The 27860-nt window shown below is 35.6% G+C and overlaps 5 protein-coding genes, 1 long non-coding RNA gene and 1 pseudogene across 7 annotated transcripts; 3 read left to right on the top strand and 4 right to left on the bottom strand.

The window, feature by feature from the left end:
• Nucleotides 1–6: 6 nt before the first annotated feature.
• Nucleotides 7–1976, bottom strand: LOC9319320 (probable serine/threonine-protein kinase PBL23). Its single transcript, XM_002883207.2, has 5 exons — nucleotides 1544–1976; nucleotides 1267–1448; nucleotides 998–1187; nucleotides 526–920; nucleotides 7–444 (listed from the first exon to the last, which is right to left on the bottom strand). Exons 1-5 carry the CDS (start codon nucleotides 1677–1679, stop codon nucleotides 196–198), a joined length of 1152 nt encoding a protein of 383 aa, XP_002883253.1. The 5' UTR covers nucleotides 1680–1976; the 3' UTR covers nucleotides 7–195.
• A 181-nt stretch (nucleotides 1977–2157) lies between these two features.
• LOC9319319 (glycerophosphodiester phosphodiesterase GDPDL5) lies at nucleotides 2158–5410 on the bottom strand. The gene is made up of 9 exons (XM_021032835.1): nucleotides 5117–5410; nucleotides 4774–5034; nucleotides 4503–4612; nucleotides 3909–4410; nucleotides 3778–3819; nucleotides 3421–3705; nucleotides 3182–3324; nucleotides 2595–3099; nucleotides 2158–2516 (listed from the first exon to the last, which is right to left on the bottom strand). Exons 1-9 carry the CDS (start codon nucleotides 5202–5204, stop codon nucleotides 2263–2265), a joined length of 2190 nt encoding a protein of 729 aa, XP_020888494.1. The 5' UTR covers nucleotides 5205–5410; the 3' UTR covers nucleotides 2158–2262.
• A 546-nt stretch (nucleotides 5411–5956) lies between these two features.
• LOC9319318 lies at nucleotides 5957–9052 on the bottom strand. Of its 2 annotated transcripts, none has more exons than XM_021033867.1 (4): nucleotides 8706–9052; nucleotides 6799–8387; nucleotides 6292–6379; nucleotides 5957–6156 (listed from the first exon to the last, which is right to left on the bottom strand). In XM_021033867.1, exon 2 carries the CDS (start codon nucleotides 8379–8381, stop codon nucleotides 6981–6983), a length of 1401 nt encoding a protein of 466 aa, XP_020889526.1. In that variant the 5' UTR covers nucleotides 8382–8387; nucleotides 8706–9052; the 3' UTR covers nucleotides 5957–6156; nucleotides 6292–6379; nucleotides 6799–6980. The 2 variants fall into 2 exon arrangements, with proteins under 2 accessions (XP_020889526.1, XP_020889527.1); XM_021033868.1 differs by having other exon boundaries at nucleotides 8725–9052.
• A 4321-nt stretch (nucleotides 9053–13373) lies between these two features.
• Nucleotides 13374–15156, bottom strand: LOC9321449 (UPF0725 protein At3g44770). Its single transcript, XM_002883204.2, has 4 exons — nucleotides 14920–15156; nucleotides 14610–14816; nucleotides 14197–14530; nucleotides 13374–14076 (listed from the first exon to the last, which is right to left on the bottom strand). The coding sequence occupies exons 1-4, from the start codon at nucleotides 15154–15156 to the stop codon at nucleotides 13646–13648; spliced, it is 1209 nt and encodes a 402-aa protein (XP_002883250.2). The 3' UTR covers nucleotides 13374–13645.
• A 1340-nt stretch (nucleotides 15157–16496) lies between these two features.
• Nucleotides 16497–17020, top strand: LOC110230542 (DNA damage-inducible protein 1-like). Its single transcript, XM_021033871.1, has 3 exons — nucleotides 16497–16585; nucleotides 16673–16765; nucleotides 16850–17020. The coding sequence occupies exons 1-3, from the start codon at nucleotides 16505–16507 to the stop codon at nucleotides 17006–17008; spliced, it is 333 nt and encodes a 110-aa protein (XP_020889530.1). The 5' UTR covers nucleotides 16497–16504; the 3' UTR covers nucleotides 17009–17020.
• Nucleotides 17021–17752: 732 nt separating this feature from the next.
• Nucleotides 17753–18595, top strand: LOC110230543. The gene is made up of 3 exons (XR_002333684.1): nucleotides 17753–17819; nucleotides 17911–17978; nucleotides 18204–18595. It is a non-coding gene; the product is annotated as an uncharacterized LOC110230543 (long non-coding RNA).
• Nucleotides 18596–20453: 1858 nt separating this feature from the next.
• LOC9321447 overlaps nucleotides 20454–27860 on the top strand; it is a 14074-nt pseudogene continuing 6667 nt past the window's right edge.

Genomic DNA, 27860 nt, shown 5'->3' with positions numbered 1-27860 from the left:
TTTAAATTCGTAAAAAAGTCTGAAACTTTGAAACCCCAGATACAAAATTCTCAGCAAATCCTTTTAAAATGTTCGATGGGAACTCGAAAACTCTCATTTAATTTTTCTTTTTCTTTGGTAAATTCGAAAAGTTCTCAACTTTCCTAAAACCGATCATTTCAAAATTACAAACGAAACAAAAAAAATAATAATTGCTCAAAGTTTGGATCTTTCGTCTTCTTCTTCTTCTTCTACAGTTTGTCCATCTTCTTCGGTTTTGGTCATGGCTAAGTACTCAAGCGCAGTGACTACATCACTCATCATTGGTCTCGTTGCTGCTTCTTCTTGAAGACACATTGCTGCTACTGCAAGCGCTTGATACAATCCTTTTATCGGGTACTTTCCTTCAAGCAATGGATCCGCCATTAACGTGAACTTTCTCCTATCTTTAAACAATGGACTCGCCTGCGCATTTTAGCAAACCAAATTAATAAAACCAATCAACGGTTTTGTTCAGATAGAAGAAATTGAAGAACTTTTGCGTACCCAAGTGACTAAGTTCTGTTCTTGAGTTGGTTTTGTGGTGTCAATGACTCTTCTTCCTGTGATCATCTCCAAGAACACGACTCCAAAGCTGTATACATCTGATTTCACAGTGAGCTGTCCTGTGAGAGCATACTCAGGCGCACAATAGCCGTATGTTCCCATCACTCTCGTTGACACATGAGTCTCTCCACCGGTCGGACCAACCTTAGCTAAACCGAAATCCGAAAGCTTTGGATTGAATTCTTCGTCAAGCAATATGTTTGAGGCCTTGAAATCTCTGTAGATCACAGGAGGATCAGCTGTTTCGTGTAGATACTCAAGCCCTCTCGCTGCTCCTGCTGCAACTTTCATTCTTGTGTCCCAATCCAACGGCTTCTTCTTGTTCCGCGCCAATTCTGAAGTATTAAGAAGGTAATCTTTAGAATGTGTGCATGTGAAAGAATGTAGTGATGGTGTTTAGATATAATGTTACCAAGAAGATGATCCTCTAAAGAGCCATTTTGCATATATTCATAGACAAGAATCCGTTGATCGCCATCTGCGCAATATCCAACCAAATTGACAAGGTTTTGATGATGTAAGAGACTCAACATCATGACTTCCACAAGAAACTCTCTGTTCCCTTGGTAACCATTCCTGTCTAGCTGCTTAACCGCAACAACCTAAACATGGAAGAATCAGAATCAAACCACTGAACAGAATATGATGGATAGATGTTGTTTGAGAGAATGTTATAAGTACTTGTTCCGGGGTTTCTATGTGCCCTTTGTAAACCCTTCCAAACCCGCCTTCACCGAGCTGATTATCGGGGTTGAAGTTCTTGGTGGCGACGCAGAGCTCTCTGAATGTGAAAATGTGAGCACTGATGTTCCCTTTACCGAGTTTTGCTATCTCCTCGGATATGTATCTTCGCCTACTGCTATCTGCAGGTATGTGCAAATACGCCTCGCTTCTTTTAGATAGAAAGCTTTTAAGGAATTTGAAAATGTATATAATGGAAAAAGGTAGAATATGAGACCTGTTTTAAAAGAGATGTTGTCAAACGTAGTTATATTGTTCTTTGCATCAATGCAGTCTTTGATGCTTTGTCTCGATGATGATCGTCTGGTAAATCGTCTCTCGGACATACAACAGAACAAGCAATTTATTTTCATTCTGTATTATGTGTTGTTATGTATCTTCCTGGATTATTACTACAAGAAGATGATCTGATTACTCGAAGTTCATGAATGTTCTTGAACCTCGAATCCAAAAGGGATCGAGATAATTCTCAGACGAACAGATTTTATTTTGTAAGATGGCAAAAGGGTTTGCTGAGAAAATAAGAAAAAAAAAGGTTTGGCCTTTGAAGAAACCAAAAATGAATCTGGTCTCTTTTGGCCTCAAAAGAAAGAAGGAACAAACAAAAATGAGAAATAAATTTTGCTACTTAGAATCCTTCCCTTATGTTTGATTGTTTATTGTATCTTTCCTTTTTTCTTGATAAATGGATGGTTAAATTTGGGTGGAGTCCATTGGAAGAGAGTTAAAAGATCAAATAAGCTAATTTTGGTTTTCTTGGATTTAAAGATATGTTTATCCATTTCCATATTCCTATTAATATCCTCTTCTAAATTTGAAATTCTAGATATCTTATTGAAACATTAAAAAGAAGAATGATATAGTACTAGACACTGTTATTCATAGATTTACTTGCAGATAGATAGTGCAGTTGAAGTAGGTTACAAGCACTTAACACTAAACTGAAATAAAGAAGCTCACAAGAATGGCCATGGCTATAAATGCAAAGGGAACTTCTATTGCTTTTTCCTCTGCCTTTGATGGTGAAGAAGCAGGAGTCTGACTTCTTACTTCAGGCAATGGAGGTTCCGTGACATCTGAGATACGTAGTAATGGATATGGAGCTTCGGCTGGAGCCAAAATCATTGGATTCCCCAAAGTTCTGAGCTCACCGGTATCAGGCAGATCAAATTTGCCGTAACACTGGTTCTCTGCAATCAAATATTATCTCAGATTGGCGCAAGGAAAGTTAAAGAAGCAATAGAGAGAAGATGAGACTATATTTTTACTTCTGTATCTTGCAGTGGTTGCTGGGAAGTCAGTGATAATGCCATCAACTTGGATATCCCGGACAAAACAGTCTATCTCCAACGTTGGATCCTCGTAAAAATCATATTCTTGAGTTACAAACTCATTGCTAAATGTTTCTACGTAAACACGAAGCCCGCTTGATTTTAGCTTTGAAACAACATTTGGCCCCTTCTTAAAGATGAAAAACCCTTTGTAAGGAAAGACTGAGTTCTTCCTGATGACAATCGAGCCTGCGAAATTCTTGATGTCCCTGACTGCAGAATCTTCTACATCACGGATGTCTTTATCGACTCTATAGACTAGCTCATCATGATTCATTTTGTTCTTCTCCTTGAACTTCATCAAGACAGACTTATCAGTAGACTGGATCAGTATTGTTCTTGCACTTGTCTTGTTTTGCTGATTATTATTAGCTCTCTTCAATTCATCTAGTACCGCATCGACCACGCTAATTCCTTGATGTTCCACTAAATAAGCTGCATTCTAAGAAACGGAAAATCCTATATCAAGAAAAGAGTCATGTGTTGTACTTATTTACACACAAGATTTGCAGCAGAACTCCCACCTCCACTTCTATCAAGATGCCTAAGAGAGAGCTGTAATGGTTTGGAAGAAACAAGAACTCGGATAATGTAAGAAACTTCCCAGCCTTGTTGTTTCTTGGGTTTCTGAATAAACCCCAGTCCCTTTCAGGATTCGAAATAGTAGCTGCAATAAAGGAGGAAACAAAGCCAATTCAGATATGATCTCCATTCAAAGTCTTTATATTGAATCTTGATTTTACTTTGTAGTTTTGGCTCTTACGCTTCAAGGTTTGTATCTGAGACATGGTCAGGCTGAAACTGTAGATCCCACTTCTCGGTTGAATCTCTGAAACTACTGATGACAGATTTCTGAAGCTTGTTTCGATAACATTAGTGCTGTTTATAAGATCAATGGAGCTCATACAAAAAGGAATCTTGTCTTTAGACATCTGGACATTGCAATCAAGAATGTCTGCCCCGTCACTTGCAGCTCTCTCATACGCCAAGTCAGTACAGCCCGGGAAATCTCCACTCGCTCCATTCTTCGAGAGAATAGTTATCTTAGCTGCGAGACATAACGGTTAAAATGCACCTGAACGATTTAGAAATCATATGTATATGGTCTCTTGAGCATTACCTTGCTTCTTAGCTCCTTTGGTGTCCACATGAGAGAAGCAATCTTGGAAAGCAAACAAGAATCATAAATGTAGTTATATGCAATGCAAAGCTCGATGAAGAGACAGAAAAACAGAGTTCTTTTTTACTTACTGATGGCTCGATATGGAGTCACCGGGAAGTCTGATAGGAAACCATCAACGGAGAAGTTTCCGTTGTCAATGAAAGATAAATACTCAGCCGTTGGATCATAGCTGTAGTTATAAGCAATTACAAAATCATTGGCAAACTCCGAGGCGAAAACTTGTAAACCTTCTTTATGAGCATCTGTTACAAGCGACGTGTGGGGTTGTAGGTAAAGAGCTGAATCTATGGGCCATATGTAAGATTTTGGAACAAGAATTCCAGAAGAAAACGTTCTTATATAACTTAGATTCTTGGCAAGAGAGCCGTAAGATTGGTTGGTGAAGGGTTCTATGTGGTCTTGTTTCAGAAACTTAAAGATGAGTTTTGTCACAGTCGGCTTGACACTGTTTTTCATGCTCTTCAGGAAACTGATCTCTGGAGAAGATATGAAGTTAACTTTCAGGCGTCTTGATAGAGAGAGAACAGAGTTTCTCATACTCAAATTGTGTTGCGCGTAGAAAGCACTGTCCTATAAGTGTAGAGACGACAAGTAGAGGAAGAAGATTACTTATTGATCTTATGGAAAAGACTTTGAGCGATAAAAGAGTATATACGTTATACCTGAATGTTTAACCAGAGGCCTGAGGCTGTCAACTTTGCTACTTCTTCAATAGTCAATATCGAGGAAAGATCATCGAATATATTTGGTCTTGAGAGAACACCCCGGGCCACTGTTGAGGGGAGAGAGTTACAATCAGAAACGTTGAATAGAAACATTTGCAGAGTTGATATAGTTTAAACATCAGAAACGTTGAATTGAACATTTTAATTTAAGAAGCTTTAGTTACTAGAAGAGGGTTTAAAGAAACGAGATATAGTTAAAAGGACTTACATTTCACATCAGATAGTTCCTTCCATGTGAAATCAACAGAAAACCTTTCTTTGTAATTTGGGTAAATGGTCATTACATCAGAACCGTTATCAAGATTCAGATTTGGAAAGCAGATTCCAACACCATCCTTTGTTAGTTGAAGATCACACCAGAGCATTACGTCTGGTGAAGTTGTTATATTCACTAACTGATATGCTTGACTACTGGAATCTGGAAACATACCAGAGAATCCGCCTCGAGCAATCACAGCCGGAGGTTTCCCTGCCAAAAACACATCAAGAAACTGTAAGAACATTTATGAAAAAGTCACGTACAGAAAAAGTGAGAGAACTCTGTCTCTAACCACTCAATGTTTGCCAAGAACTTGATAAAGCAGTCTGTAAAATGAAGAACTTGATCAGAATCAGAAAAATCAATCTAGGGCACGCCATGGTAGTGGAGAGCTTTCAGTGTTTCTTCTTTCTTTTCTTTTTTTGCTGAAGATGGAGTGAAGAATAAGTGAATTATTGAACTCATGAGCTGTTTAGCAATAATCTACACAATCTACCACGTCCTAAGAATGGAAAATTTAGCTTAAAACGTAATCAGACTCTGCAGTAGCATTAATTGCAGTTTTTCTATATTTGTGAGAAGAACGTTGCTATATTGGAAATGGGGTCAAAAAGAACTTATCTTAGCTGTCACCTGGTTAAAGTAAAGATTACTAGCATGAAAAGTTTTTCCAAAGAGCACATTGGTTCTCCATAACATTTCTAGCATGAGAAAAGCACATTTTCTAAAACTATGTGTCACCTCCATTGATGGACCTTTAGCTTAAGTTTCCTTTTTCATCAAGGCACAACCTTTTCTCCAACTTCTCCAAAGAATCATCGGACAGCTTGGCTCTGGTTTCCATATTCTTGCAAAAGAGTCTTGCATGCCTTAATCACTGCAGTCATGAATCAATATATATACTTTAAGGTGAGATCAAACACAGTTCAAATTTTTTTGTTGTGATGACACAAGGTACAAAGAAGTTTTGAAGATCAACTTATATTTTATTTTACGATGTTCTCATTCTCAGATCCCAAGTGTGTATAAAAACGTCAAATATCTCATATATTATGGCTCAAAACAGTTTGTGGTTACAAAAATACGATGACAAGAAACTAATCTCAGAAACACACAAGACCATATGCAGTTCTTTGACTAATACAAGCTATTAAGACATTATGACAGCAGCATTGTCTACACCAAAGAGATTTCTAATCGACAAATTCAACAACAGAGAGTATCATCTGCATCCACGAAAAACCAGAGTTGCATAACCATCATTCCGCTTTTGATGGGAATTTATTGCCACCAGTAGAGATCTTGTATACGTAAAAACAGGTCATGAGAGCACTGCAATACAGATATGGTTCTTAGGTTAAGTGAATGGTGTAAAAAAGCTCAAAATACCAAATCTTGGACCGAAACAAAGATAGATAGCCTAGCCAGTGGTCTATAGAAGGAAAGGAGAAAAGAGGAAACTTTTACCTGATCCCAGCAACCAAACCAGCCGGCATAATCTTTCCAGTCAGCAAGTAACGCTGTCCCATGACTAGTGTGAGAGCAGCTGCGATGACTGTATCGAAAAAGAAACTTTCAGATGAGTTTCAGTCACCATAGATAATGAAAATCGATTTTGCAAGCTTGTTTTGTCATTGAGGTTGGCTCTATTGTCAATCAAAGGCAAGAACACTAATTAAAATCAGGAATCAACTCAACTACAACATCTTACAACTCAAATAAGACACCACCCTTCAATTATCAACCTTGTTTCTCGACACGATTTTTGACTCGATAAAACAGACTCAACGACTAAAAGAATGACATCAAAATGACTCAAAGAAAACACCCAAAAAAAAAAAAAATGCAACACTGATCAGTAATCACCCTCCCCAGACTTACTTACACTGGCCCGGTGTGAAAGTAATCCCGAGGGAAAATGAAAGGAAAGTACAAAATGAAATAATGATATATACAAAGGATGAGAGACCTAACCCGATCAAAGGTGAGGAATAATGCGAGGGCTGCGAGACCGCTGTCGCTGGAAGGTGAATGGTGTGTCATCATCATCCTCTAGAGAGGGATACTCACGGGGAACCGGATCTCCATGGTTGGTGTAACGTGATGAGTTTAGAGGATCAACAGAGGAGTATCGAGTAGGCTCAGGGATAATAACCTCAGGATGTGAGGATGCGACCAACTTTCGTTTGGGAGTTGAAGGTTGCATGGCTTTGACCAATCGTTTGAGCTGTCGGATCACTTTTCCCTGGCATGACATGTACCTCAGCTAATTCCCCTTGAGTAGTTTCCATTTGCTTGCGCATGTAGTTTAGTTGCTCTTGCTGTTGGGTTGCAACCTCGAAAGTCCACTTATCCATTTTGGACTTAGCTTGAGTTATTAGTGGAGGAAGTGTAAAACTAGGAGCAGCTGTGGAGGTGGTTGGATCCTCACAATCGTCTTCATTTTGTGATTCTCCATCGCTTCCATTATCACTAGTCACACCTAGCGTTGATGTGATAGGTACAAGCATGTTATTCGGGCTTTGCACAAAGTGGTACTCGCTTGAAGGTGTGAACTGTAGGCGTCGATCAACGTTAGCTGTAGTAATGCTCCAGTTTGGTAGAAGTACCATCACTTTCTGTGTGTTGGGGAGCTCAAGTTTGTAGGCAACCTTATCATGCACTCTTCCTGCAAGTATGTCGCACTTGTAGAGGTAAAACTCGTCTATGGTGCGAACTCCATCAGTATACTTATGTTTGGAGAGATTGATGCCAACAAAATCCAAGATTGGTGTTATGATTCCTCCAATGCTTATGGTTGGCTTCTTTCTTTTCACATTCACTTTCAATTTTGTTGACGCTTCTTTAGCCCATTGCTTGTAGGATGCTAGATGGTGGCCAAGAACTGATCCCATGTGTACATCTCTCCAAGTGGTACCTTCCAACCCAGTATAGAGAAGATGCATCTCCTCTGTCCTCACGTTGTTCGTAAATTGTCTCGCAAAGAACGTGTTAGCTAATACTCTGTGTGCGTATCGAACCGCAGGATGTCGAAGTTGAGCGGCTTTGACCTTGCCTGAGTTATACCTCCCTGTGCCACCAATTGCATCCCAATACTGTTGCGGATCTTGCACCTTAGAATACTTCATTTCAAACCCCTTTTGTAGCCCAAAAATGTTTGCTAGATCATCAAATGTAACGATGTGATTCTCATTGGCGACGACGAAATGAATTGCTCCGTTTTTCCCAGTTAGACGACAATCAGGCTCTTGGAGAACTTCAACAGTGGCCAAGAAATCTTTTGTTAGCTCCGTGTACGTGAGATGTCTCTTATTAACGAAATCGGAGAGGCCCATCTTCTCAAAAAGAGTGCTCACAGTCTGTGAAAGATGGAGTCTTTCTAAAGTTGCCTCATCTGTGTACCGTGTAGGAACTACTTTGATTTGGGCGAAGTAAGGACGATAATTGAGTGAGTCCTGCTGAGTACTCTTTGCTTTACTAGTTCTTGGCGAAGCTCTTGTTGTGCGCTTAGCTACCAATTTCCCTTTCCCGCTAGTTCGATTTCCGGTTTTCCCCATTCTCACCTACATTCAAGAAGGTGCAAGTTAGAGATTTGTGGAATTTGTGCATTGTGCTTTCATCATGTTACAGGAGATCAAATGCACAATGTTGAGACAATGAAGACCAAATTCCCCAAAATTCGTCAACGCAGTCCCTAACCTCATGTTAATTCCACAAAATATTCTTTTGAAATCAAAATTCATGGCATCCAACGAATACCCAACACATATCCAGTAATTCTAGCATAATCATGCAAGATTTCAACAATATGAAGCATGGAGACAAGAAATTTTGGATTAATCACCAATAACCACCATTGAAATAGAGATTGAAGTTCATACCTTGTGGAGATGCTAAAACCAAAGCTGAAAAGTGATTAAATAGTTAGGTTTTCTTTGTCGAAGGTGAGAACTGAGAAGAGACGTTAAGTCACAATGTAAGAAAAATTAGTATTCGATTTGAGTTTTGCTCTGAAGTGTCAACAAAAAAGGTGAAAAGTCTTATTGGGCTGGAAAATAAAACAAGAAGCGGCCCAAGAGGAATAACAGTCCAAGGCGTAGTTTGTTGCATTATGGGCCTTAGTATTCCAGTCTTATATGTATATTACATATAGGGATTATCACAAGATTTTGTGTGATGTCTTGAAATTTAAGATTCCCAAGTTCTGCAAATTGATATTGAGTTTGAGAGTTAGTTGGGACACAAAGCCAACATTCTGTTTTTTCCACAAAGAGTTGGCCAAGTTTCAGTGTGGTAAGTTTTCAGTTGCAGATGGTGTCAAACTACAGTTGCAGTCTTGCAGATCAGAGTTGGGTAATTCCGAGAAGGAAGTTTATTCTGTAACGAGAGTTTGTGCGGGAACAGTGGAAGCTTGTTGTTGTATCAGTGTTGTTATCAGTATAAGCGGATAATAACAAGATGTCTCGAAGTGGGTCTTCTTGGGTAGCGGATAATAACAAGATATCACTGCGTCACTGCCCATCTTCGTGAGTAGCGGTTGATCTTTTGAAAGAGAGAATCTACAGAAGTGGGTCTTCAGACGAAGCTACAAGGCTGCTATTTTCAGAGGGAATGCAGCGGGGTTTTGGTTAGCATTTTGTTTGGAGTAAGCTGGGCAGTGTGCGGATTTACTTGTCTTGAGAACAAATTCTCTTGACAAGGTAGTGGCAGCGTCAGAGATTCTTGTTCGGTACAAGTTTGTGTTCGTAACAGTGTTCAAGAAAGCGCTAGGCGCTAAGCGGGCGGTGACCCAATGCCTAGCGCCTAGAACGTCTAATCGGGGCCTAGGCGATTTTTAGGCGGTTTAGACGTTTATAACATAAAATATTATAAATATGATATTATATATAAAAGTTATATAAAATATCTATATAAAACTAAAACTTATGAAATTATAAACAAAAATTAGATAAAACATTTATTTATATTTATATTAAATAATATATGAATATTTATAACTATATATAAAAATAAAACTCTAATTAAAATTGGAAAAATACATCAAACAAGATCTGTGTAATTTTAGGCGGTCAAGGCGGTTATCTAGGCGTCGCATAAGAGCCTAGCGTCTAGTCGGAGCCTAGGCGACCGCCTAGACCGCTTTTTAGAACACTGGTTCGTAATAACACGTGGTGACTTGTTACTTAAGGAACAAGGAATCTCATCTCGGGTGGAGCATTGATTTCTCAGAGGGTATTTCTTGTGTTTTTGATCAGTTATTCAAGTGACAAGAAGGAGAATCTGATGGTAAGCGATTAACTGTACTACTTACTTGAGTCGAAAGTCTTCCTAGCCAAAGGGTGTTAGGCGGCGTGTTCTGTTCTTTTGAACAGCGGTACAAGGGAAGTGTATGGTAGTTTTGCTAGAGGAAAATACAAGATTTGAAGTATGAGATTGAGGTATGGTTTGATGATGTGTCAAAAAATGTTGCTACATCATTAGATCATGAAGAAGGCTCCAAGTAGAGGTGACAAGGCTGCAGAGGTTTTAAAGGATTGTTCTTGGTGGTTCTTTTGGGTAACAGTGGAGCAATGTGACAGTGAAGAGTGGCTGAACTTAGAAAGGTGTTTTGAGCTTATAGAGACGAATTAACATCCAATGGTTATTATGGTTCTGGTGGAGCCATTTTTCCGTGGAGGTTGAGTTCAAACGAAGAGATGGAAAGCTACAGAAGCCACTGTGGGTACATGTCCTGTTTACTAAAAAGAAAGGGAAGTCAAGAATGGTGCAAATCAACACGTTCAAGATCCAAGGGTAAGAAGACTCTTACATTTTTTGGTTGAAGTTTGTTGATATTGCAGAGGGATTCTCAGAAGGAAGAAACGAAAGGGGGACAAGTGCTAGTGATGCGAGAATGGTGTGTATCTAGCTTGATACACAACACATTAAGCTAGTGGTTAGCTTCTGGAAATGTAGGGTCCTAGAAAGGGCGAAAATGCATAGAAATCGAAGATGCATTTGGAGGATAACAACTAAGATGTCTTGAGGTCGTTTGTCTACACCAAAGGGGAGTTTGTGTAAGTATGCTCTCAAGGAAATAACACATTATGGACGTTCAAGAGAAGAGTCTTCAAGTATCATGTGATGATTAAGAAGAAGAGACTTCGGTTTAAGTCTGATATTGAATGGTGCATGGTTCGAGTTGTTTGGTGGAGTTTCTGCGGGTTTTGCAGGTGTGTCTACAGCTAAGAGTGACGTCAAGGGTTCTAGAGTTGATGTGTAAGGGGATTTGAGGACGTGGCTCAAGGGTATCACAAGGTTCTGTTGGTATGAGACAAGATAAAGATCGCCGGAAGTGATTAACATCTGTTGGTGATAAGTTTTGTGGTTAAAGAAGGATTGGACAAGGGTTGTGTCCAAGGTATGTTTTATTAAACATGGTGTGTAGAGGGCAATTCTAAAATGGTCTAAGCTATTGGAGAGATTGACGACATAGTGAATTGAAGAGCTTCAAGTTTGAGGCTAAGTTGATTAATCAGTTTTCTGCAATTGATTCAAGGAAATTCAGAGGATTTTGATCTCAGTGCACATGAGTAAATCATAGGAGCTATAGCAAGGGAATCACGTTTTTTGCAGAGGGTTATATGGTTCTTCAATCACTGAAGACGTTCTTGGGGTTTTTACAGAAGCCATGGTGGAGAATGTGTGATTGGATGGTTCATAAGTGGTGGAACTTATGGGTTGCTAGTCATCTCAGGATCGTTTGACCGTGTGAAGTATCACAGCGGAAGCGTGTTGAATGTAAGTTCAATACAAGAGGATCAATGATAAGTTGGCTTGGTCATATGGATTTTATGGGCTGGTTATGCAACTCAAGGAGAAGACAAGTATATTACACGTTTGGAGCAAATCAAACGTTCTGTTGGGTTATTGATGGTGTTGTGGATTATTATTATTATTCCACTAAGGTGTTGTGTGTGTATGTTCATACATATGCAGGTTCAAAGGAGGATCAAGGTGGCAAGTCTAGAGCCATATGTCAAAGGCTCTAAAGGGGCAATTCACAAGGAGATTTCAAGATTAGCTCATGGTGGAGATTGTTGGAATATGATCTAACTTGAGAAGAGTTTATTATGTTTTTGCATTCTAAGTCAAAGAGAGTGTTTCAACAATAGGAGGAGAATGTTCCTTGGCTCCAAGAAGCATTGATGCTAACATAGAGGAGAATGTTCCTTGGCTCTTCCAAGACAAGTCTCCAGCGGATGTGAGAGACTAAGAGGAGGCCTTAACTCCAGCGGATCCGTAGCACACAAGTGAGAGGCGTTTTGCCTCCTAAGGGGAGCTGTTGCTCCCAGCCATTGTGAGAGAGTGTGTGAGACAAAATGGGGCAAGTAGAGATGTAGAAAACATGTAAGAAGCATATAAGCTTCGGGTAGGTTTTCTTGGTGAGAGAAGAGTGATTTCTTGAGTGTGAATCTCTTCTCATATGTATCATCTCTTGATAATGAAGTTAGGGTTCGAAAGATCCCAACCGGATGTAGTGGCCCATGACCGGGTCAACAAATGAATAGTGTTCTCCTTCTTTCCCTTTATCCTCTCCGAATGGAAGCTTGCTTGGTTCAGTATATAGATGGTGATGACTTGCAGGGAGAAAGCTTGAGGCTGGAGAGATTGCATAAATCTCAACAGGTTTGGTTTACTTCTTTAGCTAATTACCATGGAGCAGACAAAATTCTTTGAGCTTCAGTCACTTCTTCAGTCTCTTGTTCAATCACTCCTACACTTGCTTTCATTTCAACAATCTTTTTATCAAAGTATTCGTTCGTCTTTTTCGCAACCTCATCTCGTCTCTGTAGCTCAAGAAACCTACGTTACAACTCAGCTCTTTCTTTTTCTATTCCAGCTCTTTCTTTGTCTAACTTGAGACTTCCGCTCTCTGCCTCTTCAATCTTATCCTCGAAACATTTCTGTTCTTCAGCTTTCTTTGCTCGCACGTCTGTTTAAAGACAACAATTTGTCAATCCGTGATTGAGGAGCTGCAGTGTCGAAAGACATACTTTTCTAGTTTAGCAAAGGAGACACTGATCAGCTCGTTGAGTTTGGTAGTAGAGTCATCGAGCTTCACGTCTCTGACTTGGTCTAGCAACGCGTAATAGCTCGCCATCATGCCAATAGCCGACCGCTCTCGGGTATCGTCGGTAGGTTGAAGTGAGGTCGTTGTGGCACGGATTTGTAACCTTCCATCGACTCACATGCCTTCCAATACAGCGACTTCTTCTCAAAAGGCAAATGGATTAGCTTATCTTTTGCAGCAGCTGAACTATTTACCACTTTCGGGCTGTGATCAGTGGATAGGTAGGGATAGATCAAAGCTGAAAGAACACAAGGAGAACAGTTGTAGCATATACTAACCGGAAAATTAAAATCTAAGCTGTACTCTAATAAGAATTTGCTTTGAAAATATAGAAAAGGTTTCCAAACCAGTAGTTAAGTTTCCTAGAGAGAGTCTGGTGCATTGTTATGAACATGATTAGATTATCTTCTCTGTGTTTCAAAGATTCCAACGAAAAGAGAACAAACGGCAAAGTTTGATTAGAGTAGCAACACGTAGGAAAATGATAAAAGACAAATTTAAAACACAAGAATATCGTCAACAGAAACACACACAAACAAAATGTTGAAGTAATGGTTTTTTCAACCAAGCTGTTTGATAGGATAGAAGACAAATACAAGAGCATAGATATAGTTGAGGTGGATAGCTAAACGACATAAACCATCAGAAGTGACAGTGATCTTGTTCTTCTCACAGAGTGCACCGGGTTTACCACCAACTTTGATCCTCTCATGAAGGAACTTGTGGAGAGAAATTTTCAACTTCGAGGAACATATGTCCTGAAATCCCATCGGTAGATCTCCTTACTACCGATGTGTAGTCGCAACTGTTGGCCCTGAAGCTTATGTGGAAGATAGCATTCATAGAGTCGAGCTTGAGAGACGGATCAGTATGAGGTTCTCGGGTTTCCACAAGTATCTTCTTTATCTTTATCTGCTGTGGCAGGAAAGAATGAGATCCAGCCTCGCAAACTTGGAAAAGTGCAAACTCGGTATAGAGACGAAGCCAATCATTATTATCAATGTCCTTGGTCTGAACCTCGTAGAATCTAACACCATCATCATCATCATCAGCTTCTTCTGGTAGTTCCGACAAAAAGGTAGGCATACATCCTCGGAAAGACTGATAGAAGCAGTTAAACGAGTGGTCTGATATTTCCGCTACAAAAGAAAGAGAGAAACAAACAAAAAGTTGTGACTCGTGAGTAGCTGCTAGAAAACCAAATCTCTTTTCTTTCTTTGTTCAATTGGTAGGCTAAATAAAATATAAAGAAAGAAAACCTGGTTTGATTCTGCAGCGTTCCATCAAGAGTTTCAACTCGGGAAAGGAAGGTCTCCTGACCAGAGTTTGCAAAGTGAGAGAATCAGCAGCAGCAGCATCATCATCTTTAACCTCGACAGTAATAAAGTAAGAAACAGAAAAGGGATGTTCGGTATTCAATTTTGGTATGCGTATGAACTTCAACTTCCTTTTCTGCTCAAAGTTGAACCAATGAACTCCCAAACGGCCGTAGAGAACCATTTCGGTAGGTGGTTGTTCTTCGTTTTCGCCAAAATAAAATGGTGAGTATCCTTCAAGACGTGGGATACAAACGTCAGGCTTGAAATCGAAACCCTAAACCCAATAAAAAAATAACAAAATTACAATAGAATCTATGGGGGAGCCAAATAAAAATAAAAATATTAGGGGTTACCTGAGTATATGCGATTTGCCTAATGTAATCCATGTCTTCTTCAACCCCTAGTTCTTCATATTGGTAAAAAATACGTTTCTTTTCTTCATTAGGTAGCTTCCGCATGTCCAACAACTGCGGCAGAGATTTCCGGTTGTCGACTTCTTCTTCCTCATTTGTTCCTTGAATCGCTATCTTTTTCCTTTTTCTACTATCGACAGGGGTGATCTGATGATGATACAGCAAGGAGAGTTGGTTTGGGAAATCTAATACCTAAACCTAATCGGATCATCAAATACAAATTACAATCGCCATGGGCCAAAAGTAATACCTCAGATGTGCATCCACCCATCTCTTCATCCAAATCTATTGCCATTGGCATTGTTCGTCCGTTAGCTTTCCGCTTTCCAACATCCGCCGCAGAGTATCCGCCATCTTCTTTCTTTCGATCTAGGGATTTCTGTATCTCTCTTTTCTTTTTTGTTCCTATAGGATAAATAGACCAAGTTGTAATGGGCCCAGTCCGACCCAGATAGCATGTATAGGGCTTTACACATTTTTGGCCCATCTTCCTTTTAAAAAGACTAGAAAGATATATATATATATATATATATATATCTCTACAATAATTATTTGAGAAGTAGAAACGCACCATATTGAAAGTTAGGGCATTGGAGGCCTGTGGTTAAAAGTTAGAATGATTTGTCCTAAACACCCTTAATGAATTGTTCTTCTCGAAATTTCTCCTTCTTCGTAATTAGGGGTATATAAGTCTAATCGTGTGTTGATCTCTATAATAATGTCCTAAACACCCTCAATTCGAAAATCTTTGTTCTTAATTGTTAAGGGTATATAAGTCTAATCGTGTTTTGAGATGATTAGTCTTAATCACCCTTAAATTTTTTTATTTTATAGTGTAATCGTTGGGGATACGGATGTCATAATGTCTCGACTTTAATGATTATGGAATCTTAGCTTAAATTTATTTGTTAATTTTTTAGATAATTCTATATCTTAGTAGTTAAAATTCGTTTTTGTTAGTTTTCTGATTTTGTTTCTAATTAAAAAGTTAAATTGATTTGTTAATATTTTGGATATAATCTATATCTTAGTAGTTAATATTCGTTTTTGTTAGTTTTCTGATTTAGTTTCTAATTATAAAAGTTAAATTTCTTAAGATAATGATTGATGTTTGCCCTAATCTTAAAGCTATATATATTGTTGATCGGCCAGAGAATTAGGTATTATTTTTCTGTGCCCATTAGATAGTTTTCATCGTTATGGTTTTGTTATACAGCTACGATTCTGATGAATCAAATTGTTTGTCATGCAAATATTGTTTTTATTTACCTTTAGAGGTCGTGTGCATATTGTTTGTGTTGTTTGTTTTATTTTTGCATTAGTTCGTTGATTTATTGTTTTGTTGATTTGGTTTTTTGGTGTGTGTTTTAGTTTTGTATAACGTGGGAGGTTCCATCGACAAAGCTCTCCGACGAAGGTGGTGTTGACGAGCAAAGAACGAGGTTTGGAAAGGTACTTCTATAGATTTGGTTTGTATATTTTACATTTATTTACCTATTTAAATTTTTGTGTTTCTTCCTGTTATCTTATATATTTTTATATGCGATTTTATTGCGTTTTATTGTTTAATATTGATTTTTTAATTAAATTGTCAAATAGTTTTGAATACGTGGACAAGAAGGACGGTCCATGAAAAAAAAAAAAAAAAAAAAAAAAAAAGGACGGTCCATGCCTAATTGCCTATAGGCTATAGTAAATGTGTAATATTAATTACGATAATGATATGTTGTTTTTACCTTCAAAGGTACGCCATTGACCTCCATGGCTCCATATCCAAATACGATGGAATAACTCATGAGTCTTGATGAATACTTACTTTCAGATTGCTGAGACTTATGGATCAACGCTATAAAGGTATTGCCCATGATGTTGGCCAGTCAGAGATATTGGGCCGCATTCATGTTGCTCTTATCAAGGTGAACACCGCCAATCTTTTTTCCCCCTCTTTTTTTTCCTATTTCCTTCTTCTTTGCATAAGAAACTGAAAATCTCGAACCTTGCAGATTGGGAATAACTTTTACCCGTGTTCATTCGTGGTGCTGGACTCACCTAACATGGAATTTCTATTTGGCATGGATATGTTGCGTAAGCATCAGGTACTATCTCTATAATTGATTTTAAATTTATTGCATCTGTTTCAACCAATGCAAAGCCGTTACTATCTTTCTTGCTATGTGTAGTCAGAGCCGGCCACGGCTACAAGCGAGCCAAGCACCAGCTTGCGACCGCCCAAGAGTTTATTAAAAGAAACGGCCGCCATTTGCAACAAATATTCATCAGCCCTACTGGTAAATGTGAGCTATTACAAGAGAAGAGATTTCTGGTTCGATTCCCACTAAGAACGTTTTAAAGTTTTTTCATTTTTTTTTGATAAATTAGTAATTAGTATGTCCAAAAAAATTTTTGGCTTCCGCCACCTATTTTCTAAGGACGGCTCTGTGTGTAGTGCACTATAGATTTGAATGAAAACGTCATGACTGTTGGAGGAGAGGTCCCCGTGCCCTTTTTGCAAGGTTAAATCTCTACTACCATCAATCTTGATAATTATGAGCCCTTTTATATTCGTTGCCTTTGTTTTCAATTAACCTGACAAAAACCGTACTTTCTTCAGAGAAAGACATCCCTTCCCGATTTCTGGATGAAGAACGTGTACCGAATGATGCATCTAGCTCTGGAGCAACGGTAATAATTTTTGCATACTGTCTTCTTTAGTTTTGATGAACTATATTACAAAATAATTGGTTATGATCAAAAACTTTTAGTCCCATAGGTGGTATTATTAGTAGTCATGATTTAGTTTTTGATCTTTCTGTTATGTAGAAATTTAGTTTATCTTCTTTGTTACCGAGTTATTGGATTATAATGATAAATTTTGCTTTTGCAATTGTCAAAACTCACTGGTGACACTTTCCACGTTATGTACCACGCGGTCTCACCTGATGGACGTGTTACTCTTAAATTTATTCTTATCGCATATCTTTGTAATTATATAGTCTCTTTTTCCTTTATTATTTTCTTGTATTGGCAATTAATTATTTAAATTCGTATCAACACACTTTTTTGTTGTCACTATTGCAGGCGTTAATAACAAAAGCATAAGCAGTAGATGAAACCCAAGATTGGAGTGTCTTCCCTTCCATGAAATCTCAGGTAAAGAACATTAACTTATATTTTTGATTATATGACTGCGTCTGCCATGTGTTATATAATCTTCGTTCACGGTTTACAAATTTGTTGGTAGTTTCATTATTAGTCGACGTCGCATCTTCTGTTTACAAAGAAGAGCCCTCTGACGACGGTGACGTAAAAGTGAGTAGAAAAATCACTAATTTTATGTTATTTTCTTCATTTTCTTCATTTTCTCTGATTTTTGTGGAACCACAACATATATGCTCACTGATACGTATATTTGTTTGAATGAAATTTAACAAGTCCAGGTACTGAATGTGGTGCTGTTAATGCTTCTAATGGCTACATCAGTGCACATGTCTATGGTATACTCAGATTTTTGTTTCTTCTTTTTCGTTGAAAAAGTTATTTGCAGGTGTAAAGGAGGCATTGTTAGAAGACCCCGAGGACGAGAAGAAGACGAGTGGTGAAGCCGAGGCACGACCTGTGAGTTACTCATACTCCTTCTTCCATATCATCTGTGCGCTTGCGAGCATGTATGGTGCAATGCTTCTCTCGGGATGGACTGACTCATCAAAGAATGCGACTCTGATTGATGTGGGATGGACCTCGGTCTAGGTCAAGATATGCACCGGTTGGGTCACGACCGGACTCTACATATGGACACTCATTGCACCGCTCATTTTTCCCGATCACGAGTTCTACTAAATAGAGGGTAACACGTGTATAGTCAGGTCCATATAACTTTTGTGATATATCTTTGTTTTGACGTTTAGTTTCTATATATATATATATACACGTTGTATCTCTATATAATTATTTTATAAGTATAAACACACCATATTCAAAGTTGGGACAAAAGAGGTCTCTGATTAAAAGTTGAAATGATTTCTTTTAATTATCCTTAATGAATACTCTTTGAATTCTGATTCTATTTTTAAATAGTGTAATCGTTGAGGGTATCATGGTCCAAACCTGTCGTATTTTAGAGAATATGGAATTTTAGCTTTTCAGAATTTTTAAATCTTGAAGATAAATTCCATATAACGAAGTGAATATTCGTAATTAAGATAATACAATAGTTTTTTTTTTTTTTGATTAGATGTCTACGAGAAGGTAATCTCTAATCTAACTATACTAGATAACAACCCGCACATCGTGCGGGATGAAGTGATTCAAGTAAAATTATTATCCGGGATCCAAGATCCGTTTGTGTAAAACGAAATATGTAACAAATTTTTTTTGTTTTATTCAAATTTGGGACTATTTCATATAAGAATATGTTTTACCCGTGAAATATTTGAACCTTGAATAAAGCTTCAACGTGATAAAAAAGTATTGACGAAATGTTACCATTTATGGCAATATGTCTTTCCGTATGTTTTAAAGATTTCGAGATTTTGTAGTATAAAAAGATTTTTTTTTTTAATAAGTATAAGAAATCCAAAATTTAGTAAAGATGAGATTTGATAGTTTCCAAGCTAAGATTTTGTAGTGTTCCAAATCTAAGATTCTTAGATTATGAATGAATTATTTACGAAATGGTTATAATGTAGCCAGATTTTGGTTTATATACAAATGTGGTTATGATGTTTTTCTTCGAAAAGTTAGAACTCCTCCAAAAAATAGGATTTTAAGTATTCGTAACATATATAGAAAGGAGATTATCTTATTTATTTAAGTAAAAAATTTATGAAAAATGTAAGGATTTTGTAGTTTTGAATTCGAGATTCTTGAACCAAATGTATATATTTTATCATTTAAATATAAACATAAATATAAATAAAAAGATTGTTTATCCATCCGCTAAAGAAAATTTATATAAATGTATATAAAGAAAAATATAAATATAAAAATATAGTAATATAAGATAAACAAAAAGTGTATGTTTTTAATTATTAATGGGATATATGGATGTATAAGACTAATGGCAAATTCTGTAAATAGTCTAATAAATCTTGGGTAATTATCTAAATAGAAGCCAAATCGTTGTGAGAGCGACACATCAGCGTGGCAATCTTGTTAATAACACATGATGGTAAGTTTTTTTTTTTTAAAATGTTTCTCTATTAATATATAGGAGATATATTTGTATTTTGTTATGAATTATTTATATGCTTTTCTTTTTTGTTTTTTAGAAACTCTAACATTAATTTGCTTTCTAAAACATATTGAGTCTATTTTTAAGCTCGGGAAAAACAGAGTTCTCTAAAACGAGATCGGTCGAGATTGCATAGGTATGTCTATCGTGATAAAATTGTTAAATAGATACTGGGCTTTTAAGCAATTCTATCACTTTGAATCCTTGTAATCGTGAGAGAAAACTTTAGGGTTTGATTGTTTTAGTTTTGATTAGTGAAGATGCTGCAATCTCCACATATGATTTTTACGTTCAATCATAATTTGGGTGTGTGGAAATTAATACTTGAATCGATGGAGAGAAGATTACAACTGACGTGGGAGTTAATTTGTGTATTTTATGGTAAAATGTTTTCGTCGTGGATCAAAAAGTTCAATCCCATCTTTATAGGAGTTAGGCTTTCATCTAACCTCTTTTATATTTGCTAGATTGTTTGTTGTATTATTTTTTAAAATTTTAGATTCAAATATATTTTTTTAATTTCAGTTTTAGGTGACTAAAGGATTGAATATGCTATGAACATGTAATTTTATATTCTTTTGTTAATTTATTGCCATTCACCTATTTTGACTTTAATTTATATATTTTATTATGAGAGATAGGAAAAATAGCTGATCAGTGATTTTTGGTCGTCAGAGGCTTTGATCCGAATAGCGGCGGTGATGAAAATATGAGTGAAGGAGAGAGACGCAAGGGATCGGTGAAGTTGTTGAATACACACAAGGGGTTTGGTTTCATCACACCAGACGACGGTGGTGAGTGGTGACGATCTCTTCGTTCACCAGTCCATTAGATCTGAGAAATTTCGTAGCCTTGCCGTTGATGAATCTGTTGAGTTCAAGGTTGAGGTTGACAACGCCATTCGTGTGAAGGCTGTTGAAGTTTCTGGACCCGAGGGTGCTCCTGTTCAGTGAAATAATGGCGGTTCATCTGGTGGACGTGGTGGTTCTGGCTGTGGAGGTGAGGACGTGGTGGTGGAAATTATTGAGGAGAATATGGTGGTAGAGGAGGTGGTGGTGATGGTACTTGCTTTAGGTGTAGTGAATCAAGTCATATGGCGAGAGATTGTTCTCAAGGTGGTGGAGGATACAGTGGTGGTGGAGGTGGTTGAAGGTACGGTATGTTCTAGCGGTGGAGGTGGTGGTACTTGCTTTAGTGGTTTTATTTGTTTCGTTTAATTTTGTAGCAACCTTATCATTTGTATTAAGGATTTTATAACTAGAAACATAGGTACATATGACAAATGTGAATGTTTTTATTTATGAATTATAAAACATGTTGTGTTATATGTCATTTAGCTTATATAATATTTAAAACGTTTGTGGATATGTAAGAAGTGAAATTATTGGGGCCGGAGTTATTTGACGAACACATCAATTGGATTTTAAAAATCTTTTCACAATATGTTATGTGTCATTATTTCATCTCATAAGTAAGTGATATTTCATTAAACTTTAATCTATTATATACTTTATGAAATTTTTTGGATTAAATTAATTGGATACGATATCTATGATTCTTACGCAAAAGATCAAAGTTTACAAAAAATCTTTAACAAAATCTCTAACAAATTTGACTTCGATTTTATTTTGCAATAATATAACGATAAAATTGTACGATTTTTTTTGTTTTGGTGAACATAAAATTGTACAAATTTGATAAAGACTTAAAATTTGCAAATAATGATGTGAATATTTCATCTCGAAATTGTTTAATTAAGAAAGTTAATATTCGTAAATTCGTCATGGTACTAATATTTAAATAATTATATTATGATTATAATTTGTCCACCATATATTTTAAAATTTAAAATATATTTTTGTTCTGAATTAAAATTAAAAAAAATTAAAATCTGTAAGGGTAGTTTTAGAAAAGGATGAAAATCAAAAAAAGACACAAAGTTCTTTTATTCTTAAATATATTGACGTGTGATTTTCATCCTACATACTATTTTTAAATTATGTGTTTATTATATACATATAGACACTTCTATGATTAATTAAAGATTTGCTCTCTATAGTAGTATTTAATTAGATATTTTTAAAAATTGTTCATATAACTTTCTCTTTGCTTTTAAATTGTTTTAGTTTAATTAAATTTAGTGATCATGTTGCCAGAACTAAGAGTTGATCCGTATAATTAACACTGCTCATGCCGCATGTATGTAATTTAGATCACTTTTTATCTTTTTTTTGAATTATTTTGGAATATGAGTTCTACATAACGTGTGTTTATTTTGTAAGTTCCTTTTTTTTTTCTTATACTGTGGAGTGTGATCAAGCTCTTTTTGGAGAAGTGAATTAGTTCAATATGATTTATGTTTCCTATGATCACGACATTTTTCATCACTCCATCTACAAACGTATAAAAAATCAATTGTAAGTACACGATTAGATTGTTTGTGTGCGTGCTTGATTTAGTGTTTGTAGATATTTGTTTTGTAAGAAATATTTTTTTAGTTAAAATTTAAAACAAGTACTAAACCCAAACTTTATATATATAAGTTTTGATTTGTTAGGATTTTCCGGTTTACTTGAGAGTCATGTTTCTGAACCGGTTTATATCATTTTTGCTCTGTCTTTGTGTTATCATCAACCGGAATCAGCCATGGTGAATTATATAGTGAAGCAATACGTTGTTGCAATAGAAGGAGATACGACATTGGTCGCAGTGGAGAGCATGTATGTAATAGGAAAGGTCAAAATGGCATCGAAAACCCTAATTGGAAGAGAAAGAAGAAGATTGTGATGATATGAAATGTTAACAACGTTACTTGAGCACGTAGCTGGAAATGAGGATGAAAAGAACATGTTCTACATTCTTTAGTATCTTGAAATCTTTCTTTTGCAGGTGATAGAGAACACAAAAGTTATGATTGTATCTATAGAGGAATGAGAAGGAACGGATGGAACACTCTTACATACCTGTAAAAGAAAGAGAGGAGATAGCATTAAGGGAACCCGAATGTTTGAATATGAATCAGGCACTCAGTTATTGTTGTTGTTACCCTGAGGTCGCTTCACCAATGCTATGGTGATCATGCATTTGTTTCATCTAAACTTTTTTCGTTTAGTTTGTAGTCATGCATGCCTTTATTTATATGTTAACCTCAACTACAAGAGCCGTTAGTGGTTTTACTTGTACAAACAAGGGAGATATCGCAGATGTTGAATACTTACTTCATATTTGAACTTGGCCGAGGATCTTGAGACCAATGAAGATGAAGAAGAAGAATTAAGAATATTATTGGTATACAGAATAGAAAATGAGTGAATATTATTGGTATACAGAATAGAAAATGAGTCAAGATCATTAGTGATTCAAAACTGATCAATTAAATTCTGATATATAATAATTATTTATAATGGTTGGTCCATAATGTATATTTTATTTTAAAATTAATAGTAAAAATTATTTGATAACTACAATATAGTTAAGTTACTTTATAAAAAAACCTTCACTCTACAGAAGTTACATAATTTTATTATTAATTTCTCACTGAATGACAAAATAATTTTATAAAACCTGATCCAACCGGTTGAACTTGATCAACATGATAACAAAACAAGAGGAGCAAAGTTGAAGGTTTTTGGGAGTCTAATGAAAGAGCTCTTGATAAGCGTAGAAATCATTTGTTGAACATAAGTTTGGCTATAACAATGATAACAAAAAACAGGAGCAAAATAACGATTTTTTGCAGCCTAATGAAAGAGTTTTTGATAAATGTAGAAATAGTTTGCTGATTGATGAGTTTGGTTATAACCATGATAACAAAAAAAGGAGCAAAATTGACGGTTTTTTTGCAACGTGGTGAAAGAGTTCTTGATAAACGTAAAAATTATTTGTTCATTGATAAGTTTGTCTATAACCATGATAACAAAACAAGAAAGCCAAAATTGACGGCTTTCTACAGTCTGATGAAAGAGATCTTGATAAACGTAGAAATCATTTGCTGATTGATAAGTTTGGCTATAACAATGATAACGAAAAAAGGAGCAAAATTGACAGTTTTCTGCAGGCTCATGAAAAAGTTCTTGATAAACATAGAAATCATTTGCTAATGATGAATTTGGCTATACCAGGATGGAAAAAGAGAGCAAAATTGATGGTTTTCTATAGTATGATGAAAGAGCTCTTAATAAACGTAGAAATCGGTTGCCGATTGAAGAGTTTTGCTATAACCATTATAACAAAAAAAAAGGGTAAAATTGACGCTTTTCTATAGTTCGATGAAAGAGATCTTGATAAACGTAGAAATCATTTGTTGATTGATGAGTTTGGCTATAACCATGATAACAAAGAAAAATGACCAAAAGTTACGGTTTTCTACATTGTAATGAAAGAGCACTTGATAAACGTAAAAATTATTTGCTCATTAATGAATTTGGCTATAACAATGATTACAAACAAGAGAGATAAAATTGACGGCAATCTGTAGTCTGATTAATGATATATTGATTAACGTAGAAATCATATGCTGATTGATGAGTTTGGCTATAACAATGATAACGAAAAAATGAGCAAAAGTGACAGTTTTATGCAGGCTCATGAAAAAGTTCTTGATAAACGTAGAAATCATTTGTTGATGATTAGTTTGGCTATATCCAAGATAACAAAAAAAAAGAAAAAAGCAAAATTGACGTCTTTCCGCAGTCTGATGAAAGAGGTCTTTGATTAACATAGAAATCATTTGGCTATTGAAGAGTTTAACTATAACCATTCTAACAAAAAAAAAGAGCAAAGTTGACGATTTTTGGCAGTCTAATGAAAGTGCTCTCGATAATCGTAAAAATCATTGGTTGATTGAAGAGTTTTGCAATAACCATTATAACGGTAAATGAGCAAAATTGAAGGTTTTCTGCAGCTTAACGAAAGAGCTCTTGATTAACTTAGAAATTTGCTCATTGATGAGTTTGGCTATAGCCATAAAAAAAAAATAGGAGCAAAATTGACGGTTTTCTACTGTCTAATGTAAGAGGTTTTGGTAAACGTATAAATCATTTGGTGATTGATGAGTTTGGTTATAACAATGATAACAATAAAATAAAGCAAAATAGAAAGTTTTCTGCAGCATGAAGAAAGAGCTATTGATAAATGTAAAAATTATTTGCCGATTGATGAGTTTGACTATAACAATAATAACAAAATAAAAGAACAAAATTGACGGTTTATTTCAGCCTCATGAAGAAATGTTGATAAATGTAGAAATTATTTTCTGATATATGTGTTTGCCTATAATCATTGATTAAAAAGAACATGATGAGAAAAGTTGATGGTTTTCGTCAACTTCATGAAAAAGCTCTTGATAAACGTAGAAATCGTTTGTTGATTGATGAGTTTGGCTATAACAATGATAATCGAAAAACAAGAGAAAAATAACGATTTTCTGCGTCCTCATGAAAGAGCTTTCGATAAATGTAGAAATAATTTGCTGATTGATGAGTCTGCCTATAACCATGATAACAAAAAAAAGAGCGAAATAGACGTTTTTTGCTACGTAATGAAAGAGCTCTTGGTAAACGTAAAAATAATTTTTTCATTGATGAGTTTTAACTATAACCACTTTCTGATTTATGATTTTGGCTATAACAATAATAAGAAAAAAAACAAGAGGAGCAAAGTTGATGGTTTTTGAAGTCTGATGAAAGAGCTCTTGATAAGCAAATAAATCATTTACTGAAGATAACAAAAAACATTTGCTGATTTATTACTTTGGCTATAACAAAGATAACAAAAAACATGAATAAAATAGCGATTTTCTGCAGCCTAATGAAAGAGCTTTTGATAAATGTATAAATAATTTGATGATTGATGAGGTTTTGATAATTATGTTGAATCTGGATCTCAGTATTACCGACGAGATTCTTTGTTGGTAATTACTTTTTATTTTTTTTGTCGTCCACAATCAAAACTCTAAAATTTTTGACAGAACGTTAACTGATTTTGATGTTATAAACCGGGTGTCACGAATCGTGAGAACGACGAATTACCTATCGTCACACGCAAAGAGAATGCCTTGGAGGAATGGTGACATTCGTTGTTTTCTTATTGTCTTGGAATTTTTTTTGTTTTAATGATTATCATCTTTTTTTTTTTACCATTTATAACATTATCTTATCTCTCAAAATTGAAGATTTTCTGCAGCCTAATGAAAGAGCTCTTGATTAACATAGAAATTATTTGATGATTGATGAGTTTGGCAATAGCCATGATAACAAAACAAGAAGAGTAAAATTGACAGTTTTCTACTGTCTAATGAAATAGCTCTTAAAAAACGTAAATCATTTGCTGATTAATGTGTTTGGTTATAACATTGATAAAAAAAATAAGAGAGAGCATAATAGACAGTTTTCTGCAGCCTGATGAAAGAGGTTTTGAGAAACGTAGAAATCATTTGTTAATTGTTGAATTTGGTTATAACAATGATAACAATAAAAGAGAGCAAAATCGATAGTTTTCTGCAACCTGATTAAAAGCTATTGATAAATGTAGAAATTATTTGCCGATTGATGAGTTTGTCTATAACAATCATAACAAAATAAAATAAACAAAAATGACGGTTTCTTTCAGTCTCATAAAGAAATGTTGATAAACGTAGAAATTATATTTTGATATATGTGTTTGGCTATAATCATGATTAAAAAGAACAAGATGAGGAAAGTTGACGGTTTTCTTCAACTTCATGAAAAATCTCTTGATAAACGTAGAAATCGTTTGTTGATTGATGAGTTTGACTATAACAATGAAAACAAAAAAAACAGCAGAAAAATAACGAATTTCTGCGTCATGATGAAAGAGCTTTCGATAAGTGTAGAAATAATTTGCTAATTGATGAGTTTGACTATAACCATCGTAACAACAAAAAAAGAGAGCGAAATTGATGTTTTTTGCAACGTAATGAAAGAGCTCTTGGTAAACGTAATTATTTGTTTATTGATGAGTTTGGCTATAACCATTAAAAAAAGACAAGAGAGACAAAATTGATGACTTTCTGTAGTCGATGAAAGAGATCTTGATAAACGTAGATATCATTTGTTGATTGATGAGGTTGGCTAAAACAATGATAAAAAAAAAATGAGCAAAAGTGACAGTTTTTTGCAGGTTCATGAAAAAACTTTTGATAAATGTATAAATATTTTGCAGATGATGAGTTTGGCTATTACTATGATAACAAAAAAAAAAACAATTGACGGTTTTCTGCAGTCTAATGAAAGAGTTCTTGATAAACGTAGAAATCGTTTGCAGATTAAATAGTTTTGCTATAACCATTATAACGGAAAAATGGGCATAACTGATGGTTTCTGCAATCCGATAAAAAAGATCGAAATACACGTAGAAATCATTTGCTGATTAATGAGTTTGGGTATAACCATGATAATAATAAAAAGGGAGCAGAAAGTGACGGTTTTTTGCAATGTAATGAAAGAGGTCTTGCTAAACGTAAAAATTATTTGCTCATTAATGAGTTTGGCTATAACCATGATTACAAACAAGAGAGATAAAATTGACGGCTTTCTGCAGTCCGATTAATGATATCTTGATTAACGTATAAATCATATGTTGATTGATGAGTTTGGCTATAAAAATAACAACGAAAAAAATGAGCAAAATTGACAGTTTTCTACAGACTCATGAAAAAACTCTTGATAATTGTAGAAATCATTTATTGATGATGAATTTGGATATATCCATGATAACAAAAAAAAAGAAACAAATTGACGGCTTTCCGCAGTTTGATGAAAGAGATCTTTGATAAACGTAGAAATCATTTGATGATTGCAGAGTTTTGCAATAACCATTATAACGGTAAATGAGCAAACTTGAAAGTTTTCTGCAGCCTAACGAAAGAGCTATTGATTAACTTAGAAATTTGCTGATTCATGGTTTGGCTTTAGCCATAAAAAAAATAGGAGCAAAATTGA

The sequence above is a fragment of the Arabidopsis lyrata genome (assembly GCF_000004255.2).
Source record: "Arabidopsis lyrata subsp. lyrata unplaced genomic scaffold ARALYscaffold_3, whole genome shotgun sequence".
NCBI lineage: Eukaryota > Viridiplantae > Streptophyta > Magnoliopsida > Brassicales > Brassicaceae > Arabidopsis > Arabidopsis lyrata.
This window is presented reverse-complemented; position numbering and strand designations above follow the sequence as displayed.